Source organism: Microcaecilia unicolor, chromosome 4 (assembly GCF_901765095.1).
Source record: "Microcaecilia unicolor chromosome 4, aMicUni1.1, whole genome shotgun sequence".
NCBI classification, from domain to species: domain Eukaryota; kingdom Metazoa; phylum Chordata; class Amphibia; order Gymnophiona; family Siphonopidae; genus Microcaecilia; species Microcaecilia unicolor.
This window is the reverse complement of record NC_044034.1, coordinates 98,239,374-98,266,208: the sequence shown is the minus strand read 5'-3', so window position 1 is coordinate 98,266,208 and position 26,835 is coordinate 98,239,374. Positions and strand designations below refer to the sequence as shown.

General features: G+C 44.1%; 1 protein-coding gene across 1 annotated transcript in view; it reads right to left on the bottom strand.

Moving 5' to 3' along the window:
- The window catches only part of TSC22D1 (TSC22 domain family member 1), a 202,038-nt gene extending 189,138 nt beyond the window's left edge, over positions 1-12,900 (bottom strand). The window contains exon 1 of the mRNA XM_030200525.1: positions 9,112-12,900. Coding sequence (XP_030056385.1) covers positions 9,112-11,924 — 2,813 coding nt within the window. The 5' untranslated portion in view covers positions 11,925-12,900. The remainder of the gene's footprint in view (positions 1-9,111) is intronic.
- Between the last annotated feature and the right edge of the window lie 13,935 nt (positions 12,901-26,835).

Below are 26,835 nucleotides of genomic sequence, written 5' to 3'. Positions count from 1 at the left end.
TTGAAAAGAAAAAACGTGAAATCTAACCAGACACCAAGATTCTAAACCTGATTAGAGGACTTGTAAAAAGCCCCAGATAACAAAATATCCAAAGGCATATTCGGAATGGAACTTTTCATCACTAGCAGTTCATTGCTGGAAACATTGAAAAGCAATTTATTTGCTTTCATCCAAACTGAAGTGCCTTCAAAAATAACCTGCAGTCAACCAACTGTGTTTGAAACAGAGAAATCCAACAGAAGCAAAAATTGGATATTGTTCGTGGAAATATGACATAAAACCCCAAATGAGCGCAAAAGTTTGCATAAAGGGATCAAATATAAATTAAAAAGGACTGCCAACAGGGAAGAATCCTGTGGCACTCCAGTGTGCAATGCCTCACCCCTGAGAACTGTGATCCCACACAGACTTCTTGTCTCCTACTTTTTTCCTTTTTTTTTAAATAAGGTCAAACCACTTCAGTACCGTTCCCGCAAGGCTACACACACGTAAACGATGAAGCAAAATATGATGATCTAATATGCCAAACGCTGCAGAAATATCATGATTAACTATATTGTTCTAATCCACAATGCACTCCATCCAAAGAAGCAACCATCAATGAATCAACTGAAAGTGACACAAATTCACCTGGAGCTCTAAATGACTTTTAAATGGAGAAAGTACCTGCAATGCCCTATGAAGGGAGGAAACCGGCAAGCCACCATCCTGAAAAGGTTCAAAGAACTCCTTCAAACGAGCCCTAAGCCAGTCCCACAGAATCTAAAGTATGACGACACAATGGTTGATAAGTGAAAAAAATCTTGTGGCTCACCTACCCCTCTGGTTTGGAGATCCTGCCATAAAACCACTGAACCTCCATCTGCCAACACATGCTGCATGAAAAGGACCCCCCTCTGACGTGTTTTTGAAGCTGTTATATATTTGAGGCCAAAGACAAATCTGGGTTCACAGTAAATGACAGCAGATAGACCTGTGCTGTCCATTCAGTCTGCCCAACAAGACGGCTAGAGCCGCACCTGCCAGTCTGTGCAGGTTATAGTCATTCATGCTTAAATTTGCCATCATGCCAACCACACACAGATAGTTATAACTAATGTATTGCTAACAGTATTTGACTTGATATTTAAAAATGTCCTTCCCTCCTTCTTAAATTGTACAGCACCTTCATTCACATCATATGATAATAAAGTGATATACAATACTGGATTTTGCCAAATTGTCACCTGCCTTTTGCAGGACACAGACTGTAGAAGTCTAACATGCGCCTTAGTTCCCCAGTACTGTAGTTGCCGAATTTTCCTATGTCTTTTGCCATTTGCAGGACACAGATAGTAGAAGTCTATCCAGCATTGGCCCAGTTCCCACTACTCTTGCCCAACCTCATTAGCCATTTTGTATTTCTATCCTCTATTTAGGCATCCCCCGTGCTTATCCCATTAATTTTTGAATTCCTTGTCTTTGACTCCACTGCCTCTCCTGGCAGAGCATTCCAGGCATCCACTACCTTTTATGTGAAAAAGTATTTTCAGACAATAATCATCCAAATGAAGGAATACCAATCTTTATCTTTATGATGACTGGTAAAGCATAGGGTGATAATTACACTGCATTTTGGGACTCAAATTCGCACCTTTCAAAATTGGGCAAACAGTTGCCTTTTTCAACAGAAAAATCACTGCTTGCTAAAGAGGCATTTACAATGCGAGTTAGAAGAGGTACAACCAGCCTAACTCTCCCAATATTCACAGAGAACACTAATCACAAGAAGAACCTACACACTTTACTGCTAAATCTCACTTCACTCTCACTGGCAAATTCAGTCCACATATCTGGGCCCACCGCAGAAGACTTATCTCGGCAAAGCCCTCAGGAAATGCACTTGTGATTTGCAAATTTTAGATTTAAAAAATGAACAGAAATTAGGAGTAAACCAAATGTCAAGTCCAAAGGACCTCTTGGCATCCGTTAAAGAATGTACCACAGGGTAAAGGTCCCTAGACTTAGTCAAAGACTTGAGAACTCTCTGCTGATAAGAACCTCTAGAAGATTCAACCATCACCTTGTATATTCAAAAGATATGTAATCACAAACTTGAGAGGTGCTTTAGCTTTTGCCAGTTGAATGTAGTAAGGCTCGTGCTACAATTGGATGTAGGTATTTTGAAATCAGTAGGATGAACAAGGGAGCACGATGAGCTCTCTCAATGTTCAGTGGAACACTAAATTCAGTATTTAAGTTGTGGAATCCACTTTACTAGGAAAGAAATGACGTCAGAACCTTCTGGAAGTCTAAGGATTCTGAAGTTGTTCCAGTAAGAGCAGATGTTTAAGGCCTCCAGTTCCCATTCAAGATGGTGGAGAGATTTGGTGACACGTGGTATGGCCTGTAGTTGAGAGTCATGGTTGTGGAGTCTGTTATCACTGATTTCCAACTTACTATTTAGTGATTGTATTTGATGTTTCATTTGTAGAAGTTCTTCTTTAAACTCTGGAAAGGAGTCTTGATTGGTTTTCAAAATGTCCTTAATTTGAAGGATTCCCTGCATTAAAGCTGCAAAAGAGGTTTCCTCCGTTTTGCTGTTGGCCGACTTACTCGGAGATGGCCGCTCAATGTTAGCTCATTTAACCCCTTGGCACTGTTGTGTTGTATTTATCAGCTTTCTGGTTCTTGCCTGAAGCCATTATATGCAAGCTGGGGTGGAGTCACAAAATGCCTAGCATCCACCTGGGGTTAACCCTGTGGCCACCTGGAAGGTCTGTCCCCACCACTGCTTAGGTCCACTTGCACCTGTCACTTGTGCTCTACGCTAGCACCCTCCACCCCACTGACTGGGTCTCAGTTGCCTCTGGGCAACTCTCCCACTCTCAAGCTATTACCCCTGGTGATTTCTAGGTAACTGGGGCCACACTCTCAGGGGTCCTACAGTTCCTAGAAAACACCCACAGACCTAAAACACAAACCACAAGGACAACAAAGCAAATAAGTAAAAAAGGTTTATCATCACAGAATTAGAAGTGAACCATATAAAACAGATGGAATAGTAACAGGTAACTGACTAAGGATCCATTTTAAAACTGTCTAAACACTTTGTCACTACCTGGGTTGCGCCTGGGAAGCCTCTGGAAATTAACTGCTCACAAGCCTGAACAGGGTCTCAGAACAGACATGTTTACCTCTGTGCTTCCAAACTGAGACTCAAAGCTTAGGCAGGAAAAAAAAACTATCACTTCTGTAACAGCTTTACAAAAAAAGAAAAAGAAAGTCGCCATCTGCTGGCCAAACAAGGGAAATGCACTATGGAAAATTTGTTATACATTCACGGCACAGGTATCAATAGAAATCAAACAAAATAAAACATGGAAAAGAAAATAAGATGATAAAAAAGGTATCATCTTATTTTCTTTTCCATGTTTTATTTTGTTTGATTTCTATTGATAACCTTAAGAGTGGACTAACACGGCTACCACACTCCACGGCACAGGTAGAATGAAGGGTGTTTCGCTATGCTGTTGATCCGGATGGTGAAAGATATTTGTGCTGAGCCAACAGAGCAAAAGCTCTATGCACCCCCAGGCTCTATAAGCTTTAACTCTGTGGTTGATCTTTCAACACAATCTCTTGCAATATACATATTTAATTTTGTATTAGAAAAATTGTTACTGTTTTTCTATACCACCTTAAGCAGATGAAATGATACAGGGATGTGGTCTATATAATTTTTTAAAATTAAATTAAAAAAATAATTCAAACCAATCTAGCATTACAAACACTCTAGTCTGATTTAACATTGCTATAAAAACACTAGGAGGTGGCCAGCCCTGAAGCCAGTAAAAGACTCTGTTCTTGCTTCACTAGAAAACCACAACTGATGATTTGATTTATTCATTTGATACACTGCTTCTATCAACAGACATTCAGTAGTTTATAAACATTAAAATACAGGATATAATTAAAAATTCACAACTCAGTTTATTCCCTATTTCTAAATCATACTAAGAAGTATCATAGCCCTCCCCATAATACCCAATTTTTTTTTTAAAGGAAGCTTTTATCAGTTTCCAGAATCAAAAATTTCCACGCTCAACAATGAGAGATCATTCCACAGCAGAGCCCCCCTATAGCAAAATGTACTACTTCTCAAACACGATAAACTAACCCCTGCAGCTGACGGAATCTGAAGTACAAAAAATAGCCATACTGGGTCAGACCAATGGTCCATCTAGCCTAATATCCTGCTCCAACAGTGGCCAATCCAGGTCACAAGTACCTAGCAGAAACCCAAATAGCACCATTCCATGCTACCAATCCCAGGGCAAGCAGTGGCTTCCTCAAGTTCATCTTAATAGCAGACTATTGACTTTTCCTCCAGAAACTTATCCAAACCTATGTGATGATCAAAGTGGACTGCCAGGATAACAAAACAACAGCCTTTCAACAAGATCTGTGGTCAACCACTATATAGTCCTGCAGACTGAACAGACATTCTTATTGAATCCTGGTTTTAATTGGCAGACAGTGGAGGATCAACATATGGGTATGTATGGTCCAATCTCTTACCCCTGCAGAAGCCTCACTGCTGTGTTTCTGCACAAAGTGCAACCAATTCAGACTAACCTGGGAAAGACCCAAAAGCAAAGAATTACAATAGTCAGATTTATGAGAGACAAATAAGAGTCTCCAGGAAAAATGAAATCCTAGCCATCATTCAGTGAGCTGAACTAGGGGCCCCATTTACTAAACCGCACTAGAGGCGCGTTAGTGCTTTTAGCACATGCTGTGTAGGCACCCCCAATATTCCTATGGGCGCCTACACAGTTAGCGCACGCTAATTTTGTGCACATGCTAAAAATGCTAGTGCACCTTAGTAAACAGAGCCCTAGGTGTCATAAGTCTCTGCCTCATCTAGAAACAAACTTCACTGCAATAGTTTTAATTAGTTGAGGTGAAGTAGGGGGGGGGGTGAGAAGAAAGGGACTGAAAGTGAGGCACACCCCCAAATAAGCTCAAATGAGCCAGAGTACCCCATACCCTCTTGGAGCGAATTTTCTTGGAGTAGGAACACTGAGCAAGCAAACTGATCATCACAAAAAAGTGAAACCTCTGTAAGAGTCAGAATACTGGTTCACTTAAATGCCCGAAATGAGTCAGATGAACTAATATACTCATAACATATTCAAATATAAGCATTTCAGACAGAAGATTCTACATGTGTCTGGTATTTATACTTAAGTATATTAAGTAACCATCCCCTAAGAACTGGGATGAGCAACCTTGGTCCTCAAGGCTGCAACCCAGTTGGGTTTTCAGCATTTCCACAATGAATATGCATAAGATCTATTTGCATACAATGGACACAGTGCTTGCAAACAGATCTCATACAAATTCATTGTGACCCTCGACAATCAAGGTTGCCCACCCATGGCCTACTAACAAAACATGGTTCACATATGCATGAGATCTAACAGTACATGTAAACCGGCGATAAAATGATTTTCACTATCCAGTTAAATGAAGTTTCCTTAAACTGGATAATGAATGGCAACATAGGCAAATCTCTCATAGAATACATGCTGTAGGACTAACATTTTTACCATAGAATCTATCCTGGCACTGCCACATAAATCCAAAAGCCTTTTAGGAAGGAGGGTGTTGAACGTGTCTTTCATAAGTAGCCAAAGAAAATAAAAGTAATTAAGAGCTGGGGGGGGGGGGGGAGGAAGAGGGGCACAAAATATATTATACCACTAATTCTTCCATCAACACACACAAAAAAAAGCCGTTCTTTCTTCTAGAACATACAAAAATCAACAACTATTTCTAAACGTGACATGAACAGTGCAACACACATTTTTACATCTTCCTACCCCCAAGGTGTTTTATAGAACTATTACTGCAAGTCCCATAAGCACTGGCTTTGTTATCTTTTTCCACAGTTGTCACAGGGGTCTTATCTCTTATAAGACACACACAGCTGCAAAAAGTTTATCAATAAAAGGAAGCATAAAGGACTGCAACAGGACTATTTCTGTTTAATAAGAAATGCAAAGACCACTCCACAGGGTGAAAAAAGTGCCTTTTTTTTCTTTTCTTAAACTTGAAGTTTGTTGGAAATACAGGCTTATTTCACATACAGTGCTCCTGAGATTTTCCTCTTAAAACCTCAGAGATTACATTAGCTTTGCAATAATGAACACAATGTAGATTTTGTGTAGGAATTCAGTATAATTTCAGGAGGCAGCTGGTCAAAAACTTAAGATTAAAATTTTTTGAACACTGTTCCATTAACAATTCACCAGGTTGTAATATTCTTGGGCACCTAAAACTTGAAACCTCAAATTAACAAGAGACTCATCAATGGGACATAACTGAGCAGCAGGGGCTATATGCTTAAAGGGAGAAGAATTGTGATGGAGAATTACTGGAAAATAAAAGGAAAAAGCAAAAGGATATCAAAACAGAAAAAAAAATTAAGAACAAAGTGAAGAGACAGCCAAATGTTTCTAAAATGTTCTAGCTCCTTAAGATTCTGGTTGGCACCCAAGTTCCTTTTGATATTTTTTCCCCATCCCTAACAGCATATAGCAAATTTTATATGCCAAGGAAATAACTAGTGACTGCAAAAGAAAAGTGCATGTAGTTATAGTTGGGATCTGGAAATATCTAGCCAGATGCTAAATTATATTTAATACATTTCTGAGTCTTGATCAACAGAAAGTTTCTATTTCAATAAATTCATTACTGTCAATTTGGCCTGGTTCTTTCACCAGGAGGTACCAAACAATGGATTCTTCCTTGCATCTAACAGTGACACCTGCCATGGACTCTGTGTCTAAGAAGACAACATAGGGCTCTCAGAGGCCCTTTTACAAAGGCGCGTAAAGGCCTACTCGCATGCATCAAATCAGCATTACCGCCCGGCTAGCCCGTGCACCCGGCGGTAATTCTGAGTTAGGCGTGCACCAAAAACACGTGGTAGAAAATAATTTATTTTCTACCACGGGGGTGTTCCCAGCGGTAATCAGCAGTTGGCGCATGCTGGACAGTTACCACACGGGTAACTTGTGAGCCCTTACCGCTAAGTCAATGGATGGCATTAAGGGCTCAGGCTGTAAACAGACGCACGCTGGTTTTCATTTAGCTGCACATCCATTTCCCGGCACCTTCCCCCCCAAAAAACCCTTTTTTCCAGATGCACTGGAGAAATGTACTCACTCTGCTGCTCCCCAGTATCTCTCCACACTCGTCCTCCCCTACACCCCTTCCCGTGCACTCCATTTCATGGATAAATCCTTCTTATCTGTTCCCTTCTCCACTACTGCCAACTCCAGACTTTGCTCCTTCTGTCTCACTGCACCCTATGCCTGGAATAGACTTCCTGAGCCCCTACGTCCTGCCCCATCCTTGGCCATCTTTAAATCTAGATTGAAAGCCCACCTCTTTAACATTGCTTTTGACTTGTAACCACTCGCCCCACCTACCCTCCTCCTCTCCACTTTCCTCTACACATTAATTGATTTGCTTGCTTTATTTTTGTCTATTAGATTGTAAGCTCTTTGAGCAGGGACTGTCTTTCTTCTATGTTTGTGCAGCGCTTCGTTTGCTTTGTAGCGCTATAGAAATGCTAAATAGCAGTAGTAGTAAATGGTCCAGAGCGTATCCAATACATGTGCCCAGACTACCAGAGCTCACTTTTTGATGCACCTTTGTAAAAGGGCCCCTTATAGCTTACACTTCTGAAGTTTGTACTCCTTAGAATTTATTTTTATCCCATAGATCTCCCCTCTTAAAAACAGGCACATCCAAACCCTATTAACGCAGCACCTTAAAAGATGAAGCTAATTAGTTTTCAGATCTGCCTTGACAAGGCACCTCACTGATGTCTTCCTCTCTTCACAAGGAAAGAGGAGGAGGCCCTTTTCCTAAGACAAATCCAAGGTTATCCTCAAATCAATTGTGTGTTGTTTTACAAGAAAGTCATTTGCCAAATAAAACTTACCAGTTAATACTTACATGAGAAGAAAATGACAAGTGTTTATAGCGCTCAAGAGGTGTTCTCATCTTACAAGGGTTTTAAGTTTTATTCAAGTTCTCATTTATATTACAGCTCAAAGCCAAGAGCAAAAAAGCATTAATGTACCAAAATGGTTAATCAAAATACAAAAGGGAAAGCTCTACAATGCCTTAACATTATTATATTGCTTATGCTACACCAATTTAGATAAGTTGTTTGCTCTTCTCAGTTATATTAACACCTTTATCCACCACACTACCCTCATTGCTACTCCCAAATCTCACTACAATCTCATTTTTACAGTTCTTTACAAAAAGAAAACCAAAGCACAACTTATAGCTGTTCTTTCTGTGAACTTGTATCATGGGAGAAGACTGTCGATGGATTCTGATGAAATTTAAGATGTGAGCAGTAGACTTTAATAGGAACTCAAAATAAGTTTCAACAAAACCACCAGCGAGGGAGGAGCTAGTGAGGGCTCCCAAGTCCAACAGCAAGAGGAGGAAGAAACAGGTAAAAGGTGATACAGGTCAGTGGGGTGAAGAGAGAAGTGGAGATGAAGGGGGTTAGTACAAGAGATAAACACCTTTAGAAAGGTTGTGTAGTATGAGCATCTTTCTAACCTTGTTTAAACTCCAATAGCATATGCAACACTGCATGAACTATGTAAAACTTGCTATACCAATAAGTCAGTTAAGGCCAGCACAGTTTGGCTATCAGCGCCTCAATTTTCAAAACGTCTTGACCATATATATATATTTTTTTTTTTTTTGCTGTAGTTTTAAGCATTTTTTTTTTTGCACACTTGTATGGACTGTACAATCTGTCACAGCTAAGTACTTCTCACAAATCACACAAAAATTTAAACCATGAATCTAAGTAATTATGCAGGTAAACCCCCAATAAAATAACAAACATGTTATCTATAAAAGATGACATGGGGGTCAAGAATTCCACTAGAGTGCAGTACTTTATCAAAACTTTAGCACCTTAACTAGTTTGTCATCAACATAAAAGATTCAACAGAACAAATCAGCTGCAAGTCAGACATCTGGTTACAGTGATAAATACTAAACATTCTTATTGGAATAGCTTACCTTTCATCTTCTCCATCAACTAGAGGGGTAGACAATGGCAACGCCTTTAAAGGAAGCAGGGAACCAGGAGCCAAGATGCTGCTACTGCTTCCATCCAAGGTAGCTGAAGCACCTACACCTCTATCACCAGCAGCAACTTGTGGTAAACCAGACACTGAATGTTCCATAAAGGATCTAGCCTCTTCGATTCGGGTTGCCATTGACTGACTTAATGACATTACAGGAAAATGAGCAGAGCTTAGTGGTATCTGTTGTGGCACATTATGTGCAACTGACAAGCTTGTTGCAATTATGGGGGGTTGACTAACGCTTTGAACTAAGTTCACATTTTGTCCAGCTGAAGATTGTGCTGTACTCAAAGAACCCAAAACCGTAGGTGCTGAAGGTATACCAGGTGGTACATTTGAACAAACTTGATTTACAGTGGGAGCAGTTGCAACAGGGGGTATAGGGCTTACTGCAGGAATTTGCTGACTTGGTATTCCTTGAACCACAGATTCCATTGCTTGTGTCTGGGTCTGCAAGGGCAACAATGGAGTCGGAGGTGCCATGATCACCTGTGGAGGCAGTCCTGAGACACTCACCTGCATTCCCTGCTGAATAATAGCAGGCTGGGGGGGCTGCAACACCTGTGAAGATGCCATAGGAGCATTTTGCTGTATAACTGAAGTTGTAGCTTGGTTTACAACAGATTGTTGCTGAACTACTGGAGGTATATTTCCTTGCTGACTAAGGCTCAAAAGCTGACCACCAGCAGATACGGAAGGCATCGTTGCTTGAGTATGTACAGTAGGTTGGGATGCTGCCACTGAAGATTGTGCTTGTACTGCTGTAGACTGTATCTGAAGCTGCAGACTTTGTGCTTGAACTAGAGGAACTGGTGCAACTGCTCCCACTCCTGTGACACCAGGCTGCACAGAGGGTATCGATGTCTGAAGCTTTGGGGGATGCTGCATATATTCCTGCATACTGCCTGCAGCAGAACTTTGATTCACTGGCATTAAATGCACAGATGTCATTTGAGAAGTAGGAGTCTGTTGCTGTTGTGCATATTTTACCTGCTGTTGTGGTACACCTGGTAGAGTTTGTACAGATGATGTCTGCTGACTGTATTGCAATTGCTGTGGAGCCATAGTTGAAACGGAAGGCTGCTGATGTCCTAGAGATGATGGAACATTTATGATATTTACAGGAGCACACGGAACACCTGCTGCAATGTTTATACTGGTTTGAACAGTATGCTGAACCTGCTTTTGTTGTGAATAACTTATTTCTTGAGGCTGTAATTGCAGTTGTGCAAGCTGTGCTTGAGAAACACTCTGAGGTAAACCTGAAGATGGAATACTCTGAAGACCGGCACTACCAAAGTCTATCTGTGGTGGGCCCAAGCCCTGAAACGCTTGCTGCTGCATGACACAGGATGCTCCCATTTCTCCACTTCCCACACTTTCTGTGTAATGACTCAAGGTGCTTACAGTGCTGCTTACAGAACTCCCACTGGTGCTCTCTCTTTCAGAACTCATGTCAAGAGGATTTTGTTTTATGCTCTCTACAGTTTTATTGATGGCTACTCCTTCTGCAACTGCTGCAGCATTTTCTCTCTCATAATATTCAGTGCAGGTCCATCGACCCTTTTTAAATGGTTCAGAACTGGAATCTAGTTTCACCACTCTAAATCTGGATGCACCAGCCAAAGGTAGCTGTGGCTGGCTTGCAACTGATCCACTTGCTGTTCCTAAAGATGCATTAGCAGCATTGCTAGGAATACTAGAGACAGCACTAGTGCCATTCCCTGTACTACTCAACATAGTCATATTAACATTGCCAGTGGCTCCAGACACAGCATTTACATTAACAGTACTTGTAATGTTGCTGACAAGCATGCTGGTTGCCCCTTTGGCATTACCACCACTCATGCTTATAATATTAACATTCTTTAATGTATTAGTGCCAGAACTTACACCTATACTACCAGTAGTGCTTGCACTGCGGATATTTGGTAATAAGGATGCACATGTACCAGAGGAGGAAATAGAAGTCACAGGAACGGGCAGCACAACATTATCAGAATTTCCAGACACAGACAGTTTTCCAGACACTGGACCAGGGGACAACCCTGCACAAACTGAGGCAGCGTGTGAAGGATGCAGATGTCCATGATGGTGATGTGAATGAACATTTCCGTTAATCATAACATTTTGCTGTGAGTGAGCAGGTAAATGATGCTGCGGAAGGCGAGGCAAATTTGGAGAGACAGCCCCAGGGGTCTCAACCTCTTGAAAGTTGTTTAAAGTTTCTTCTGACGAGCTTCTTCCAGGTTCTCCTAGATCAGTGGCTCTAGATAGGGAAACATCTAATATTTCAGAAGAGGACAAATCTTCCGTGTGGGACTCATCCAAATCATCATAGCTTTCTGTGTCTTCTGCTATGCTGTTATTAGAGCTCATGCTAGCCGATATCTGGGCAGAAGTGACGCTAGTAATTTGAAAGCCACTTTTCTTTTTCATCTGAGCTCCACTTTGCGAAAGAGGCTGTGGCTGATGCTGAGGTTGAGCGAGAAGGTTCAGACTCTGAGGAGGAATAGAAGGATGCTGCTGTGCTCCAGAAGAGGAAGCTGCTACAGGAGGGGGCGGCTGGATGAGCAGAGGCGGCGGATAATCGTCAGTGGACACAGCATTGCTGGTACCGATGCCAGAACCCGCTGCAGTCAAAGCATTGCTGCTGCCGCCAGTACCGCTACCCCTTCTAGGAAACACAGCCGAGTGCGCCATCTTCCTAGCATTAATTTCTGCGGTGGGATCTGGCTGATGCATGTCTGTAGCGGATGCACGGTCCCTTCTTATGGTGATATGAATATAGCCGTGTATGAATCTACAGATGCCTTGACAAGCTATCAGTGGATGTTAAGATGCCGGGAGGCGACGAACGCCCTCCTTCTCCTCTACTCCCCTCCAACCTCCTAGCAACGTTAGAAAACCGGCATCTGCGCGCTCGGCGTGAGGTCCGTCTGACACTGCCAGTCCCCGACGAGCTCCAGCCCTCCTTTTCCCGCTGCTTTTATTGTTCAAATTCCGCTTCAACAGCGTTCATTAGAAAAAGTCTTTAAAATTTTTTAAAATGGCCATACGCAATCTTATCAACAAATGTCCATGTGATGGCCGGCGAAATTATCCACTTCCGAGAGGGAAGGTTGGGGGGGGGGGGGAGGCAACGAAAGCTGAGCAGGTTTATCAGCTAAGAGGGAGCGGTATCGCGCTGCCTTTCGCAGTCAGAGTCTGGTTACCGCTGCTATCGCTGGGCGGTCGCGGGGAGGGCTGGGGGCTGCCGCAGAAACTCGCAGCCAGCAGGGGCAACCCAGGGCCGGAGCCATCACTGACAGCCCGAGAGCGCAGTCATTGTCCCGCAGGAAGCGCCCGCCCAGCACCCCCTCCCCCTCCAAACACAAGCACGCGCGGATTCAGGCTCCACTCCCCCTTAACTATGAGAAAAATTTATATCCACGCGTAGACTGCAAGGTATACACAGCTCACGCTTTTCTTCACAGAGTAGCGGCGGCGACTGCTGCAGCAGCTATATTCCCCAGCCCGCAGTGCGCGAGAGCCACCGCCACCGCGGGGCTCGGTTATTTATAGTGAGTTCGTTGTTACGTTTTTTTTTCTTCTTTCCTTCCTTCCTTTCGTTCTCTGTTTGAAAGAGAGCGTGTGTCTCCAGCTCCCTGTTACAGCGTCTCCCGAGCCTCACGCAGCATTGGGAGACTGGAGCAGAGCCGTGGGTAGGCTGGTCACGGAGCTGCTGAGGGGAGGGAGGGAGGGGGGGAGAAGTGGCAAGATGGCAGCAGCGTGCGCAGGCGCACTCGGGTCGTAGACAAAGGCGAGAGGCGGGACGGGAAGGTGGGAGGGCGAGCGCGTGGCCCAGAGAGCGAGCTAGACGGAAGTGGGGGTCCTACTTGTCGTCGCGCCGCGGTTGGCGGAAATTGCCGAATGGCGTCGGAGTGTTGCTAGGTCCCACGACCCTGGCGTGTTGAGTGGACGCGCGAGAGGGAGGAGAAGGGTACTACTACTGCCTCGCGCGCTGCACCTGAGAAATGTAATGAAAGAGGCGCTGGGGCGCGAGATGTTCTGTTCCTGCAAAAGCTGTGAATTCGGCCTTACCAAATAAGATATTTGTGATATCAATGCAGAGAAAACGTGTAGTCCGCCAAACTTTTTTTTATTTGCTTTTTGAAGATCCAAATCTAGGAATTCGTTTTAAAGGGTAGGCCCATTTTTGTTTTTAGCAGAATTACTATGTTCTTTGGATCATCATCTTATGTTTAAATCATTTTTATTGGTGAACAGAACCATATAAATCACTTAATACATCTATTAACCAACTGTTAACCATCCGTTTCCTTTTGGATCATCATCTTAAAATGAATAGTGCTGTTATACCAAAACAGTGTAAAGTGGGATGGGACTTGATATACCACCGCTTCTGTGGTTACAATCAGAACGGTTTACATATTATATTCAGGTATACTCAACTCGTGTTGTATGTCCTTTATTACAAAGTACCAGAAAAAGACATGCCTAGGGTCCATAACCTACGTACGGTGTAAATGAGATATCTTTTTATTGGATTTGATATATTTCTTGCCTTGCTTTTGGAATTTAGACGCTTTACTACTATTTATCATTTCTATAGTACTACTACAGCTATGTAGTACTATACACTAAATATGTATGAGACAGTCCCTGCTGGACAGAGTTTATAATCTACACTTTATTCATGTTAAAACAGAATGAGCCCAACTTAGAGTTTACATAATTATTTATTTACTTTTTAACATTAATTTTAAAGTATTCTAGTGAATTAACATACAAACTACTTTAATTCAATATTCAAACCAGTGGCGTAGCCACGGGTGGGCTTGGGTGGGCCAGGGCCCACCCATTTAGGGTTCAGGCCCACCCAACAGTAGCACACGTTTAGTGGTATCTGGTGGGGATCCCAAGCTCCACCAGCTGAAGACTTCCCCCTGATGGTAACGAAAACGCTACTCTCCATGATACCGGCACCTGTGCATTCTCAGTTTTCAGGGCATGCCTGCTGCAGACTGCCAAGGTGGAAAGAAGCTTTTTTCTGCCAGCGGAGATATTTCTTTGATGGTTGGGGGGAGAGGGGGAACACTTGGTGCCCACCCACTTCTTGCCTAGGCCCACCCAAAATCTGTTGTCTGGCTACGCCCCTGATTCAAACTGAACAAAACCTTGACGAGCATACAGATGTGAGAGTGTAACTGAAACCAATATGAAACTTGTTTCCTTGTTCCCAAGGGCATAGCCACATGTGAGCTTTGGAACCTTCACTTTGGAATCAGACCTACTGGATATAGTGTCAATCCATGCACTGCCTAGAACCCACCCATATTAACCTTGGGGCTCACCAAAAAAAATCAGTCCTTGAGTACAGGTCTGTTCTGTGAACCTGAGATAGTGATTTAACAATACAAAGTTTGAAAAAATAAGTCAATTGTGGCTATGCCACTACAGCTAGAGTGGCAGGGCCTTTTTTATTTTTTAAAGAAAATCACTACTGTTCCTCACTATAATGAATGAACTGACTTCTAAAGGGGTGATGTGCTTAAACCAGAGCAACCCAAGCTGAGGGTAACAGCCCCAGAAAGATTACTAATTATGGGCTTAAACAGATGGTCACCACTAGATGGTACTTTGACTAATCAAATTCTGGCTGCCTCTTTTGGTATTCCAGGGATAGATAGCCCGCAGTAGGCAGCGTTTTTTAAACGCTGAGAATTGCAGGCAAAATTAGCCCTAAGTGCTGGGCCATGTCTGGCACCAGCACTAAATACTGGAGGCTGATTTTAGTGGGGCTGGCTGCCACAGCTTATCTGAGTCCCAGCCAATATTCAGCCAGGGCGCACATAAGACACTTTTATGCAGGTCCTGGCTGAATATTGGCCAGGACCTGCATAAATTTCCTCAACCATTTCTGTGCTTCAAGCCCCCCCATCCTCCTGTTCCTCTTCCCACCAGGGATCTAAAGTAGGCCGGGGGGGGGGGGGTCCTACTGAGACCAAGGGGTTGGAGTCATTCTGGGGTGGGGGAGGGATTCCATTGGTCACAGGCTGGGGAGAGGAGGAATGGGAGGAGGGGGCTCGAAATGCTTAGAAAAGGTTGGAGAAATTTATTCGGGTCCCCACCGATATTCAGTGCCAAGTTTCCAAGTTTATTAGGGATTTATATCTCATCAATACAAATATATCTGAGCGACTTACAAACCTATATTTGATAGAAAACAAATAGAAATGACAACACAGGGATGGGTAGTCAGGTAAGAACTACAATATTTGATAGGATAATGGGGACAGTGAACACAGAAAGGAGTTGGATATGTCTTCCAGGCTACACTGGCTATTCTAGGTGAAGAGAAAAAAAGTTATTATCCAAAAGCATTAACAAAAATAAATGTCTTGAGATCAATTTTGAAGTGTTATTGGGAACTTTGAAGCCTGAGGTGCTGAGGGATCAAATTCCAATGTTCTGGTCCTTGGACTCAGAACATGGAATGTCATGAGTGGTCTTGGATAATTTCTCTGAATGAGCTGTCCTAAATAAGTTGGGTTAGCAATGCAGGTACCCAGCACTGAATATTGCCAGCTCCAGCATAACCATCGGCTCTCCCCAGTGCCGCCCTCCCTGTACTGTCCCTGACCTGCTCACTTTCATCATGAGCGGTCAGAGATGATACTCAGTGGCACTGTCTGGTTTAGTGCCACTGAATATCGGTGGTTGGGTGGCTCAAAATGATTTAAGTGGGTAGGAGTCCCTCCTACCTACTTAAATTGCTTTGAATATCAGGCAGCTCCTTCTTCCGGATTTGTCTTCCACAGTACCATCTAGTGGTGATACTTTGTTATAGTACATCATTATTTACAGGAGAGCTTCCCAAATAGAGAGTTGCACAAGGACAGAAATCTTACCCATCCCCGCAAGAATTTAACCTCTCCCCACCCATCCCCACAAGACTTTAACCTGTCCCCACTCAGTCCGGCAAGAATTTAATGGTACATAAAAAAAAAATTCTGGTCAGCTATTTGTCTCTCTCTGGGTTCGAGCCGTAGCACTGCAGGCAAGGAAGGAACGGAAGTTAGAACTTGGAACACTCTGGTGTGCACATGTAAGACTGATCTCTGATTCACTGGCACTGTGTTCTAAGAGGTCGCTAAATGCACGCGAAAGTAGATCAAGTGACATCTGATGCTTGTGCCTGTGTCAGAGTTGAGGTCTGCACATCAGCCTGAGAGCAGAGAGGATTAATAGTAACATAGTAAGTGACAGCAGATAAAAACCTGAATGGTCCATCCATTCTGCCCAATAGTCATTCTCATTATCAGTTCATGATTAAATCAACAATGAATGTGATATATACTTAATTGTAGTCTTTCTCTGGCATTTCTGGGACATAGACCATAGAAGTCTGCCAGGCTCTATCCTTATGTTCCATCAAAGTCCGCTCCAGCCTATTCGTCTTCTCATTTGCGGGACACAGACCGTAAAAGTCTGTCCAGCACTGTCCTCATCTTCCAGCCACTAAAGTTGCTGTCTAGGCCCTTTCCAGCCCATCCTTAACCAGATTGTCATATATGAGACACAAACATTACAAGTCAGCCCTGTATCGGCCCTAGTTAATCACAGCCGGAGTCACCATCTAAGTGTTACTCGACATATCCATTTTCTAATTAGAGAGCCCCTGTGTTTATCCCACTTCTTTTTGAATTCTGTTGGTCTTGGTGCCTTGTTCCTACATCTTTTTTTTTTATTATCTTTTTTGCCCTATTCTGTTGTCGTATTGTAACCCCCTTTCACGGGATTCCCTTGTGCTGACCAAAGCTGTGTCCACTGGTTAGATCAGTTAGTGCACAATGCTATTCAGCACAAATGCTTTAAAGCCAGGTCTGAGGAGTTGTAAACAGTTAATTCATCTGTGGTCAGCATTAGTGAGGATTTTATGTTTGTTTTTTTCTCTTTACTGTGAACATTTAGACTCACGACTTTTTTTCTGGGTTGTTTGTTTTGTTACATTTGTACCCCACGCTTTCCCACTCATGGCAGGCTCAATGCGGCTTACATGGGGCAATGGAGGGTTAAGTGACTTGCCCAGAGTCACAAGGAGCTGCCTGTGCCGGGAATCGAACTCAGTTCCTCAGGACCAAAGTCCACCACCCTAACCACTAGGCCACTAAAGAGCATGGGTTAAAAAAAAAAGGAAGGGGAAGGGATTTGATATATTGCCTTTATCTGGTACAATCAAAGTGGTTTACATATTAGATACAGTTACTTTTTCTGTCCCTATTGGGCTCACAATCTAAGACAGAACTGAGGGGAAGGTGTGCTAAAACAAGAGCAAAATGCTGGGCTATTGAGAATTGCATGTGTGCAAAGGTCTGAGCACAAATATTGTTATTGCAAATGTTTTATTAAGAATAGCATTCCAATACATGATATATATGCATGTAACTCGTGGTGCTGATTTGCGCATAGGGCATAGCTGTTGCTAGTGCAGACCCATGTGTACACATGTCTGGTGTGCCCTACCACGGTAATTCACATTTTTGGTGTCAGATCTATTTGCAAACTATTTGGTTACTGCACTGGGGAGCAAAACTGTAGCATTATTCTTGCAATTTATGAAGACATGCACTATGGGTAAATGCATGATTGTAATGCAAGGTTTCTGCATCGACCCTTGACTGGCTGTCTTAGCATGCTGAAAAGTCCTGGGACAACCAACTCCAGCCCTGAGAATACAGGAAACAGCATAAGCATGGGTAAATTAGATACAAATCATTCATAATACAGGCAAAGAAATAATTTGAAAATAAGCTTGTCATAGAAACAACAACTCATAATAAAAACTTTTCCAGATACATTCAAAGCAAAAAGCCTGTGGGGAAGTCAGTTAGACCAAGGGGTAACAGAGACACTAAAGGAGGACAAGGCAATAGCTGGGAGACTAAATTAATTCTTTGCTTTAGTCTTTACTGAGGAAGATGTAAGGGAGGTACTCATGCCAGAAATGATATTTAAAGGTGATAATTCAGAGGAACTAAAACAAATCTTGGTGAACCTGGAAGATGTAATAGAGCAAACTGACAAACTAAAGAGTAGCAAATCATCTGGACCAGACGGTACTCATCCCAGAATGCTATAAACTAACATTGCAATTGTCTATGGTACCTGAAGATTGGAAGGTGGTCAATGTAATTCCAATTTTTACATAAAAAGTTCTAGGGGTGATCTTGGAATTTACTGACTGGTAAGCCTGACATTAGTACCTGGCAAAATTATGGACATTTTTTATAAAGAGAGATTCTTGAGGAAATCAAAAAGACATGTAAAAGAAGGCAGTGTTCTATTATATAATGGGAATGAGTTAAAAAATAGAAAACAGAGGGTACAGCTAAATGGTCAATTTTCTCAATGGAGAAATGATTGGGGTTCCAGGGATCTGTACTGGGACTGGTGCTTCTTAACATATTTAGGGCTCCTTTTACAAAGTGGTGGTACCGATTGGCCTGTGCTGAATATGAAGAAGCCCAAGGGAATTGAATGGGCTTCTTTGCATTCAGTGTGCTGCTAGTCAGTAGCACGACTTCGGGCTTCTTTTATAAAGCTGCACTAGCGATTCCTGAGCGGCAAATGAGAGGAAGCCCATTCAATTCCCATTTGCTTCGCAGCCCATTCAATTCTCATTTGTCATGTGGGAATTGCTAGTGCAGCATTGTTAAAGAAGCCCTTTATAAAAGGAGCCCTTATAAGTGATCTGGATATGGGAACAAATGAGGTGATCAAATTTGCAGATGGCACAAAGTTATTCAAAGTTTTTAAATCACAAGAAGGTAGTGAGGGGTTACAAGAAAATCATGCAAGTCTGGAAAACTGGGCTTCTGTATAGCAGATGAAATTTAACAGGACCAAGCACAAAGTGATTCACAAAGGGCAGAGCAATCCAAACTATAGCTGCGTAATGCAAGGTTCTATATTAGGGGTCACCATCCAAGAAAAAAAGATCTGGGCATCATCTTGGATATTGGCTCAGTTTGCAGTGGCAACCAATAAAGCAAATAAAATAGAATAGTAGAAATTGGGAAAGGAATGGAGAATAAAACTAAGAATATCATAATGCTTCTGTATTGCTCCAGAGTACGACTTCACCTTAACTATTTTGTGCCAATCTGTGCCATCTCAAAAAACATACAGTGGAATTAGAAAAGGTACAGAGAAGGGCAAGCAAAATGATAAAATAGATGGCACGATTCCCCTAAGAAAGGCTAAAGAGATTAGTGCTCTTCAGCTTGGAGAAGAGATAGCTCAGAGGAGATTTTACAGAGGTTTATAAAAATAATGAGAGGATTGTAATGAGAATGCAAATTGATTGTTTACTCTTTCAAAAGGTGTGAGGATTGGTGGAACGTGCGATTGAGTTACTAAGTATTACATTTAAAACAAATCCAAGAAAGTATTTTTTTCACTCTGTGCATAATTGAGCTCTGGATTGTGTTGCCAGAGGATGTGTTAATTGTTACTAGTATAGCTGGGATTTAAAAAAAAATTTGAAAGATCTATAAACCATTATTAATACAGGCTTGGGAAAAATCCACTGTTTATACCTAGGGGAATCTATCTCCATTTTGGGGTTCTTCTAGGTACTTGTGACCTAGATTTGCCACTATTGGAAACAGGACTTTTGGTCTGACCCAATATGGCAAATGTTATATTGTTGTGGGGATCACTAATGGGGGGTAGCTTATGGTTTTAGAGAGAAACATTGCTGCCTGGATGTCCAACCGCCACCTGAAACTGAACATGGCCAAGACCGAGCTTATTGTCTTCCCACCCAAACCCACTTCCCCTCTCCCTCCATTCTCTATCTCAGTTGATAGCACCCTCATCGTCCCCGTCTCATCTGCCTGCAACCTCGGAGTCATCTTCGACTCCTCCCTCTCCTTCTCTGCGCATATCCAGCAGATAGCCAAGACCTGTCGCTTCTTCCTCTACAACATTAGCAAAATTCGCCTTTTTCTCTCTGAGCACACCACCCGAACTCTCGTCCACTCTCTCATTACCTGTCGCCTTGACTACTGCAACCTACTGCTCGCTGACCTCCCACTTAGCCATCTATCCCCCCTTCAGTCCGTTCAGAACTCGGCTGCACGTCTTATCTTCCGCCTGGACCGATATACTCATATCACACCTCTCCTAAAGACACTTCACTGGCTTCCGATCAGGTACCGCATACAGTTCAAGCTTCTCCTACTAACCTACAAATGCACTCGATCTGCAGCCCCTCCTTACCTCTCTACCCTCATCTCCCCTTACGTTCCTACCCGTAACCTCCGCTCTCAAGACAAATCCCTCCTCTCAGTACCCTTCTCCACCACCGCCAACTCCAGGCTCCGCCCTTTCTGCCTCGCCTCACCCCATGCTTGGAATAAACTCCCTGAGCCCATACGCCAGGCCCCCTCCCTGCCCATCTTCAAATCCTTGCTCAAAGCCCACCTCTTCAATGTCACCTTCGGCACCTAACCACTACACCTCTATTCAGGAAATCTTGACTGCCCCAACTTGTCATTTCGTCCTTTAGATTGTAAGCTCCTTCGAGCAGGGACTGCCCTTCTTTGTTAAACTGTACAGCGCTGCGTAACCCTAGTAGCGCTCTAGAAATGTTAAGTAGTAGTAGTAATTTGGTGGATTGATGGCCATAGGAGTGAACTTTTCAAAATTATTAGGGGTGCTAAACTCAACACAAGTGAATGTTCCCTGGTCACAGTAAAAGGAGTTTTCTTAATATTGGGGGGGGGGGGGGGGGGGGGTGACGAAACAGTAGTTTTTAAGCCTGTAAAACTGTGTTATTTCTTGAAGTGTATTTCTCTAGTTTGGCCAGCAGGTGGTGCATGTTTATGTTTTAAAGCTGTTACAGAGAAATGACTGTTCTTTCTTTAGTTCACACAGAGAAGAGGTTAACCTGCAGTGATGTGGCAAACTACTTTTAAAACGTGTTGCTCTGGGCTCTGACAAGCCCAGGAGCTCAATTCATCTAGGATGTACTGGCTTTTTTTCCCCCCCAGTCATAGCCAGGGAGAAGAGAGAGAAAGATCTCTTTGCTGAGGCTCTGTGAACAGTTATATTTGATAAACTCTGAGCAGTTATATGTCCTGATCTTCCCAGGTACTGTTTAAACAGTAAACAAATGTTTAGATAGTGTTATAATTGATCTATATTTCAGTTATCTGTTATTGTTTTGCTGATTGCACCTTTTCTGTTCAATGTTCTAATTTTTTATGACAATAAACATTTTTAATCTATTGCCTCTGCTTGTCGGGACTGACTAAGAATCCTGGTGGTTTGTGTGTTGGGTCTGTGAGTGCTTGGGGAAATTTGGCCCCAGTGACCTACAAATCACTGGGGATAATTTGAGAGCAGAAGACTTACCCAGAAGCGGTTGGGACCCAGTCGGTGGGAGGAGGGTGCTAGTGTAGAGCACAAGCGGCAGGTGCAGGTGGACCTGAGCTGTGCTGTGGATAGACCTTCTAAGTGGCCACGGAGTAGCCCCAGGCTGGTGGCTAGGTGTGACAGGATGCTCAAGCACCCACAGAGCTGGCACCTATGTTGGAGGCCTCAGTGGGTAATATGCTAGTGACACCTTTTAATGGACTAAATTCATTTCTTGATAACCTTTTGGGAGCTAATATTCCTTTCCTCATGTCAGAAAAGAATAAGCAAAAATATTACCAGAAAGTGTAAGTGAATCATAAGAAACGTTTCCAATGTCTGATCATTTTGCACTTGGTAGAAGGTTCTCTTCCTGTGAGGATGGACCATATTATTTATTTACTAGTAAAAAAGGCCCGTTTCTGACACAAATGAAACGGGCGCTAGCAAGGTTTTCCTCGGAGTGTGTATGTTTGGGAGAGTGTATGTGAGAGTGACTGTTTGAGAGTCGGAGTGAAAGTGTGATTGTGTGAGAGAGAGCGTGAGTCTGGGTGTGAGTGTGTTTGTGAGAGAGTGTGTGTGTGAGAATGAGAGTGTGTGCAAGTGTGTATGTGAGACACAGTGTGAGTGAGAGTGTGTGTGTGTGGGCGAGAGAGAGAGTGTGTGTGAGACACAGATTCTCTGTTTGAGTGAGTGTATGAGACCAAGCGAGTGTGTGAGTGACTGTGTGGCACATAGAGAGTGAATGTGATACAGTGTGAGACAGAGTGTGTGAGAGTGAGAAAGACATTGTATATGAGAGAGAGAGTGTGAGCCGTGCCCTCCCAATCCATGGCCATCTGTCCCCTGCCCCCTCCATTCATCCTTTTCCAGCAATTCCCCTCTGTCCGTGAGCCCTGCTCTCCCAATCCATGGCCATCCATGTTTGTCTGTCACCTGCCCCCTCCATTCATCCCTATCCAGCATTTCCCCTCTCTGCTTGAGGCCTGCCCTGCAATCCATATCCATCCATGCCCATCTGTCCCCTCCATTCATCCCTATGCAGCAATTCCCCTCTCCCTGAGTCCTGCCCTTCCAATCCATGCCCATCCATGCTCCTCTGTCACCTGGCCCCTCCATTTTTCCCTATCCAGCATTTCCCCTCTCTGCCTGAGGCCTGCCCTGCAATCCATATCCATCCATGCCCATCTGTCCCCTCCATTCATCCCTATCCAGCAATTCCCCTCTCCCTGAGTCCTGCCCTTCCAATCCATGCCCATCCATGCTCCTCTGTCACCTGGCCCCTCCATTTTTCCCTATCCTGTATTTCCCCTCTCTGCCTGAGGCCTGCTCTGTAATCCATATCCATCCATGCCCATCTGTCCCCTCCATTCATCCCTATCCAGCAATTCCCCTCTCCCTGAGTCCTGCCCTTCCAATCCATGCCCATCCATGCTCATCTGTCACCTGGCCCCTCCATTTTTCCCTATCCAGCATTTCCCCTCTCTGCCTGAGGCCTGCTCTGTAATCCATGCTCCTCTGTCCCCTGCCGCCTCCATTCATCCTTTTCCAGCAAGTCCCCTCTCGCCCTTCCATGACCCCCCCCCCCTCGCATCCATGCTACGCTCTCTCCCATGTCCCAGCCTGGCCCGCCCTCTTCTTCCCCCCCCCCCTTCGCATCCATGCCCCCCCCTTCGCATCCATGCCTCGCATCCATGCCCCCCCACCCCTTCGCATCCATGCCCCCTCCTTCGCATCCATGCCTCGCATCCATGCCCCCCCACCCCTTCGCATCCATGCATCCTTTTTTTTTTTTAAATTCTTTTTAACTTTACCTCCGTGGCGGTTCGTGCAGCGAAGCGTCAGGGAAGGAGGCGGCGCTCCCGACGTCTAGCTTTCCCTTCGCTGTGTTCCGCCTTGTTTTGAAGGCGGAACACAGCGAAGGGAAGGCTAGACGTCGGGAGCGCCGCCTCCTTCCCTGACGTTTCGCTTCCGGATTTGTTTGTTTTGTCGCGAGGGCGGGGCAGAGACGGCTGGCTGGCTTGAAGGCTTCACACCACGAATCCCCGAACCCTTCAGCCTCAGCCTGGGAGTGACGTCAGATGGCTTCAAGGCTTCAGACTTCCGGCTTCAAGCTTCCGGCTTCACAGAACGTTGTCCTGAGAACTTAGGCTTCCGGCTTCAAGCTTCCGGCTTCACAGAACGTTGTCTTCAGAACGTTCACGGTGCGTTTTATTATATTAGATTTATTTATGCCATTTATATCCCACAATATTCCCGCCCATGGGCAGGCTCAATGTGGCGTACAATAGTTAATAAGCAAACAATAATACAATAGCACAAAGTACAGTAGACAAGGTCACAGGTGGGAGAGAGAAATGACTGATGAGGAAAAGGAAGAGAGGGTGGGTGATAAGTTATCACAGAGTGAGCTGTGGGCTAAAAGGGTGTGGCTCCTGTTGGGCTCGTGGCGTATGCTCTGCCAAAAAGGAAGGTCTTGAGACGCTTCTTAAAGGTCGGGTGATCTGAAGTCAATTTGATCTCTCGAGGCAGCCCATTCCACAGTTGAGTGCTGAGATAAGGGAAAGAGGAGCCATAGATGGTCTTCTATTTGAGGCCACGGGGAGCAGGGTAATGGAGATTGAGGTACGAGCGGGCCAATCTTCGGGAGTTCCTGGGCGGTAGGTTAACGAGAGTGTCCATATAGGAAGGGGCATCTCCATAGATGATTTTGTGCACCAATGCGCAGGTCTTGAACGCAATGCGGTCCTTTACAGGAAGCCAGTGCAGCCGTTCACGTAACGGTCTCAAGCTTTCAAATCTAGATTTGCCAAAGATGAGTTGGGCAGCTGTATTCTGAGCCGTTTGCAATTTTTTTAGGAGCATACCTGTGCATCCCCCGTAGATACTATTGCAGTAGTCAAGACGGCTAATCACCAGGGACTGGACTAGATTGCGGAATACGCCTCGAGGGAAGTATGGCTTGATACGCTTAAGTCTCCAGAGAGAGTAGAACATTTGCTTGACTGTAGAGTTCACATGCTGCTCTAATGACAAAGTTCTGTCAACCAGGACTCCCAAGATTTTTAGGGATATCGACATAGGCAGGACGAGCTCAGGAGTAATTAGCGCAGGAGGCCAGAGTTTGTAATAAGGAGAGGATCAAACAGTGTGTTTTCTCGGCGTTGAGTTTGAATCGAAAAGAATTGGCCCAGTCAAGCATGGTGTTAAAGCCTTGACAAATCCGACTGGTAATTTCATTTAGGTCTTTCTCAAATGGGATGTAGATAGTGATGTCATCTGCATAGATAAATGGGTTTAGCCCCAGTTTGGAGAGAGCCATTGCCAGGGGGATCAACATCACATTGAAGAGGGTAGGTGATAGTGTGGAGCCCTGCGGCACTCCGCAGTCGGCTTTCCAGTGAGATGATAGAGTGGAGTTGGCTTGTATTAGAAGTATTGACAAAATCTTTTGGATTGATAAAGCCCTTATATGCTTTACAGTAATACAAGTGGAAAAGAAAAAGTAACTGCCATTGATGGGACTCAGCAGATGGTACACAGTTTAATATTCTCCTAGAGTGTGATGTAGTTTCCAGTCTCTGACTTCAAATTCTCAGCACACTTGAATGCTCAGTGACCACCAGATTTCTTCTGCTCAGTAGTTGCAACCCAGACCAGTGAGACTTTCTCCCATGGTCACAGCTCATTGCTACTGAAGCAACCTAAGGTGTGGATCTACTTTAAATTACCTTCACTAAGCAGTTTGTGAAAAACTCATCCAGCATCAGGCATCGAACTGGCAGAGCTGCTTCCCGAGAGGGACAGTTGAATTTTTGATAGTAATTCCAATTGATCTTCAGTTTTCAAGAAGTATTAATGAACCTTGTTCCTACTCTACAAACATTAACCATACTGCTGCAAGAAAGAGAGAGAATTCTCTGAGGACAAAGCAGGCCTTTGTATTCTTACAGATGGGTGACGTTATCCGATGGAGCCTGGTGCAGATGCTGACTAGCTGAGTGGAATTTTCTAGCAACATCCCACCACACATGTGGATGTGCCTTTCCACTCAATGCGCAAGCATAGGTTCCTCAGTCTTAGTATTTCCGCGGAGCTCTGAAGAAGTATCTTTTCAACATGGCACAAATTGTTTTTTTTGGGGGGGTTTTCAGTACCTTCCTATGCGATCCTGTCATTATTTTTTTGTTTGTTTGTTTTCATTATTTTGTTTATTTTGTCTTTCCTTTAGTTCTTAGTTTTTTTCGACCTTTTTCAGTATACTCGGGTGATTTCCTTTACGGCCCCACATTCATGGTGCATCAGGTGCCTTGGGACTGATCATAATCCTAATACTTGCTCTCTTTGTTTGAAAATGCAGTTAAGGATGCAGAGTGTGTGGCAGGCCCAGCAGAAGAAATATTTTGGCTCCTCAAAGTCCGGTCCATCAACAGCACCGGAAGCATCGACGCAGAGGGCTATACAAGCATCGACATCCACTGGAACTGCACTGGCATCGAGAAGGTCTCCATCTCTCTCAGCATCAGGCGCCGATAGCAGGCCCTGCGACCAGTCAGCATTGGGCCCGACACCAAGGGAGCATTCACATTTGTCATCATCCTCGACACTGAGGACACACTCGGATTCAGCATTGTCCTCATTGGTACCGAAGAACAGTGATACAATGCATCAGGGAAAGCCCCAGAAGCACAAGCATTGGTCCTCCTCGACACACGATGCCAGGAGCATGAGGCATTGCATCATCGGTACCCAAGAAGAGCCAGTACTGAGAGGAGTGCACCCCCTTTTTGGAATAGGTACTGGTGCACGAGCCTTGAAGCAGCCAGGTCCCCACTACCAGTTTGACACCGACAACTTTTAAGACTGCTTCTCAACTGGCTTCCCCTCCTTTGCTGATTCCATCTTTCAATGAGCAGTTCCAAGCCATGCTCAGGGAGGAGCTGGCGCAGGTGCTGCAGTTGCAGCCTGCTCAGGCATCGAGGGCACTTGCACCTGCTGGGGAACATCCCCTGCATCCTCCTGAGGCTCCTCCCATGTCTGTGCAGACATCTTTGACACCAGCACCTCAAATGGTGTTGACAACATCGATGCATATGGTACCATTCTTGAGATCGGGGGTGGAAGCTTCACCGAACTCGGAGAGTAGGACTGTACCTTGGCACCCTTTGGGACAAGGACAGGTTTCCACAAAGCCGCTCATCAAGCTCACTTTGATTATGGGGAAGAGTCT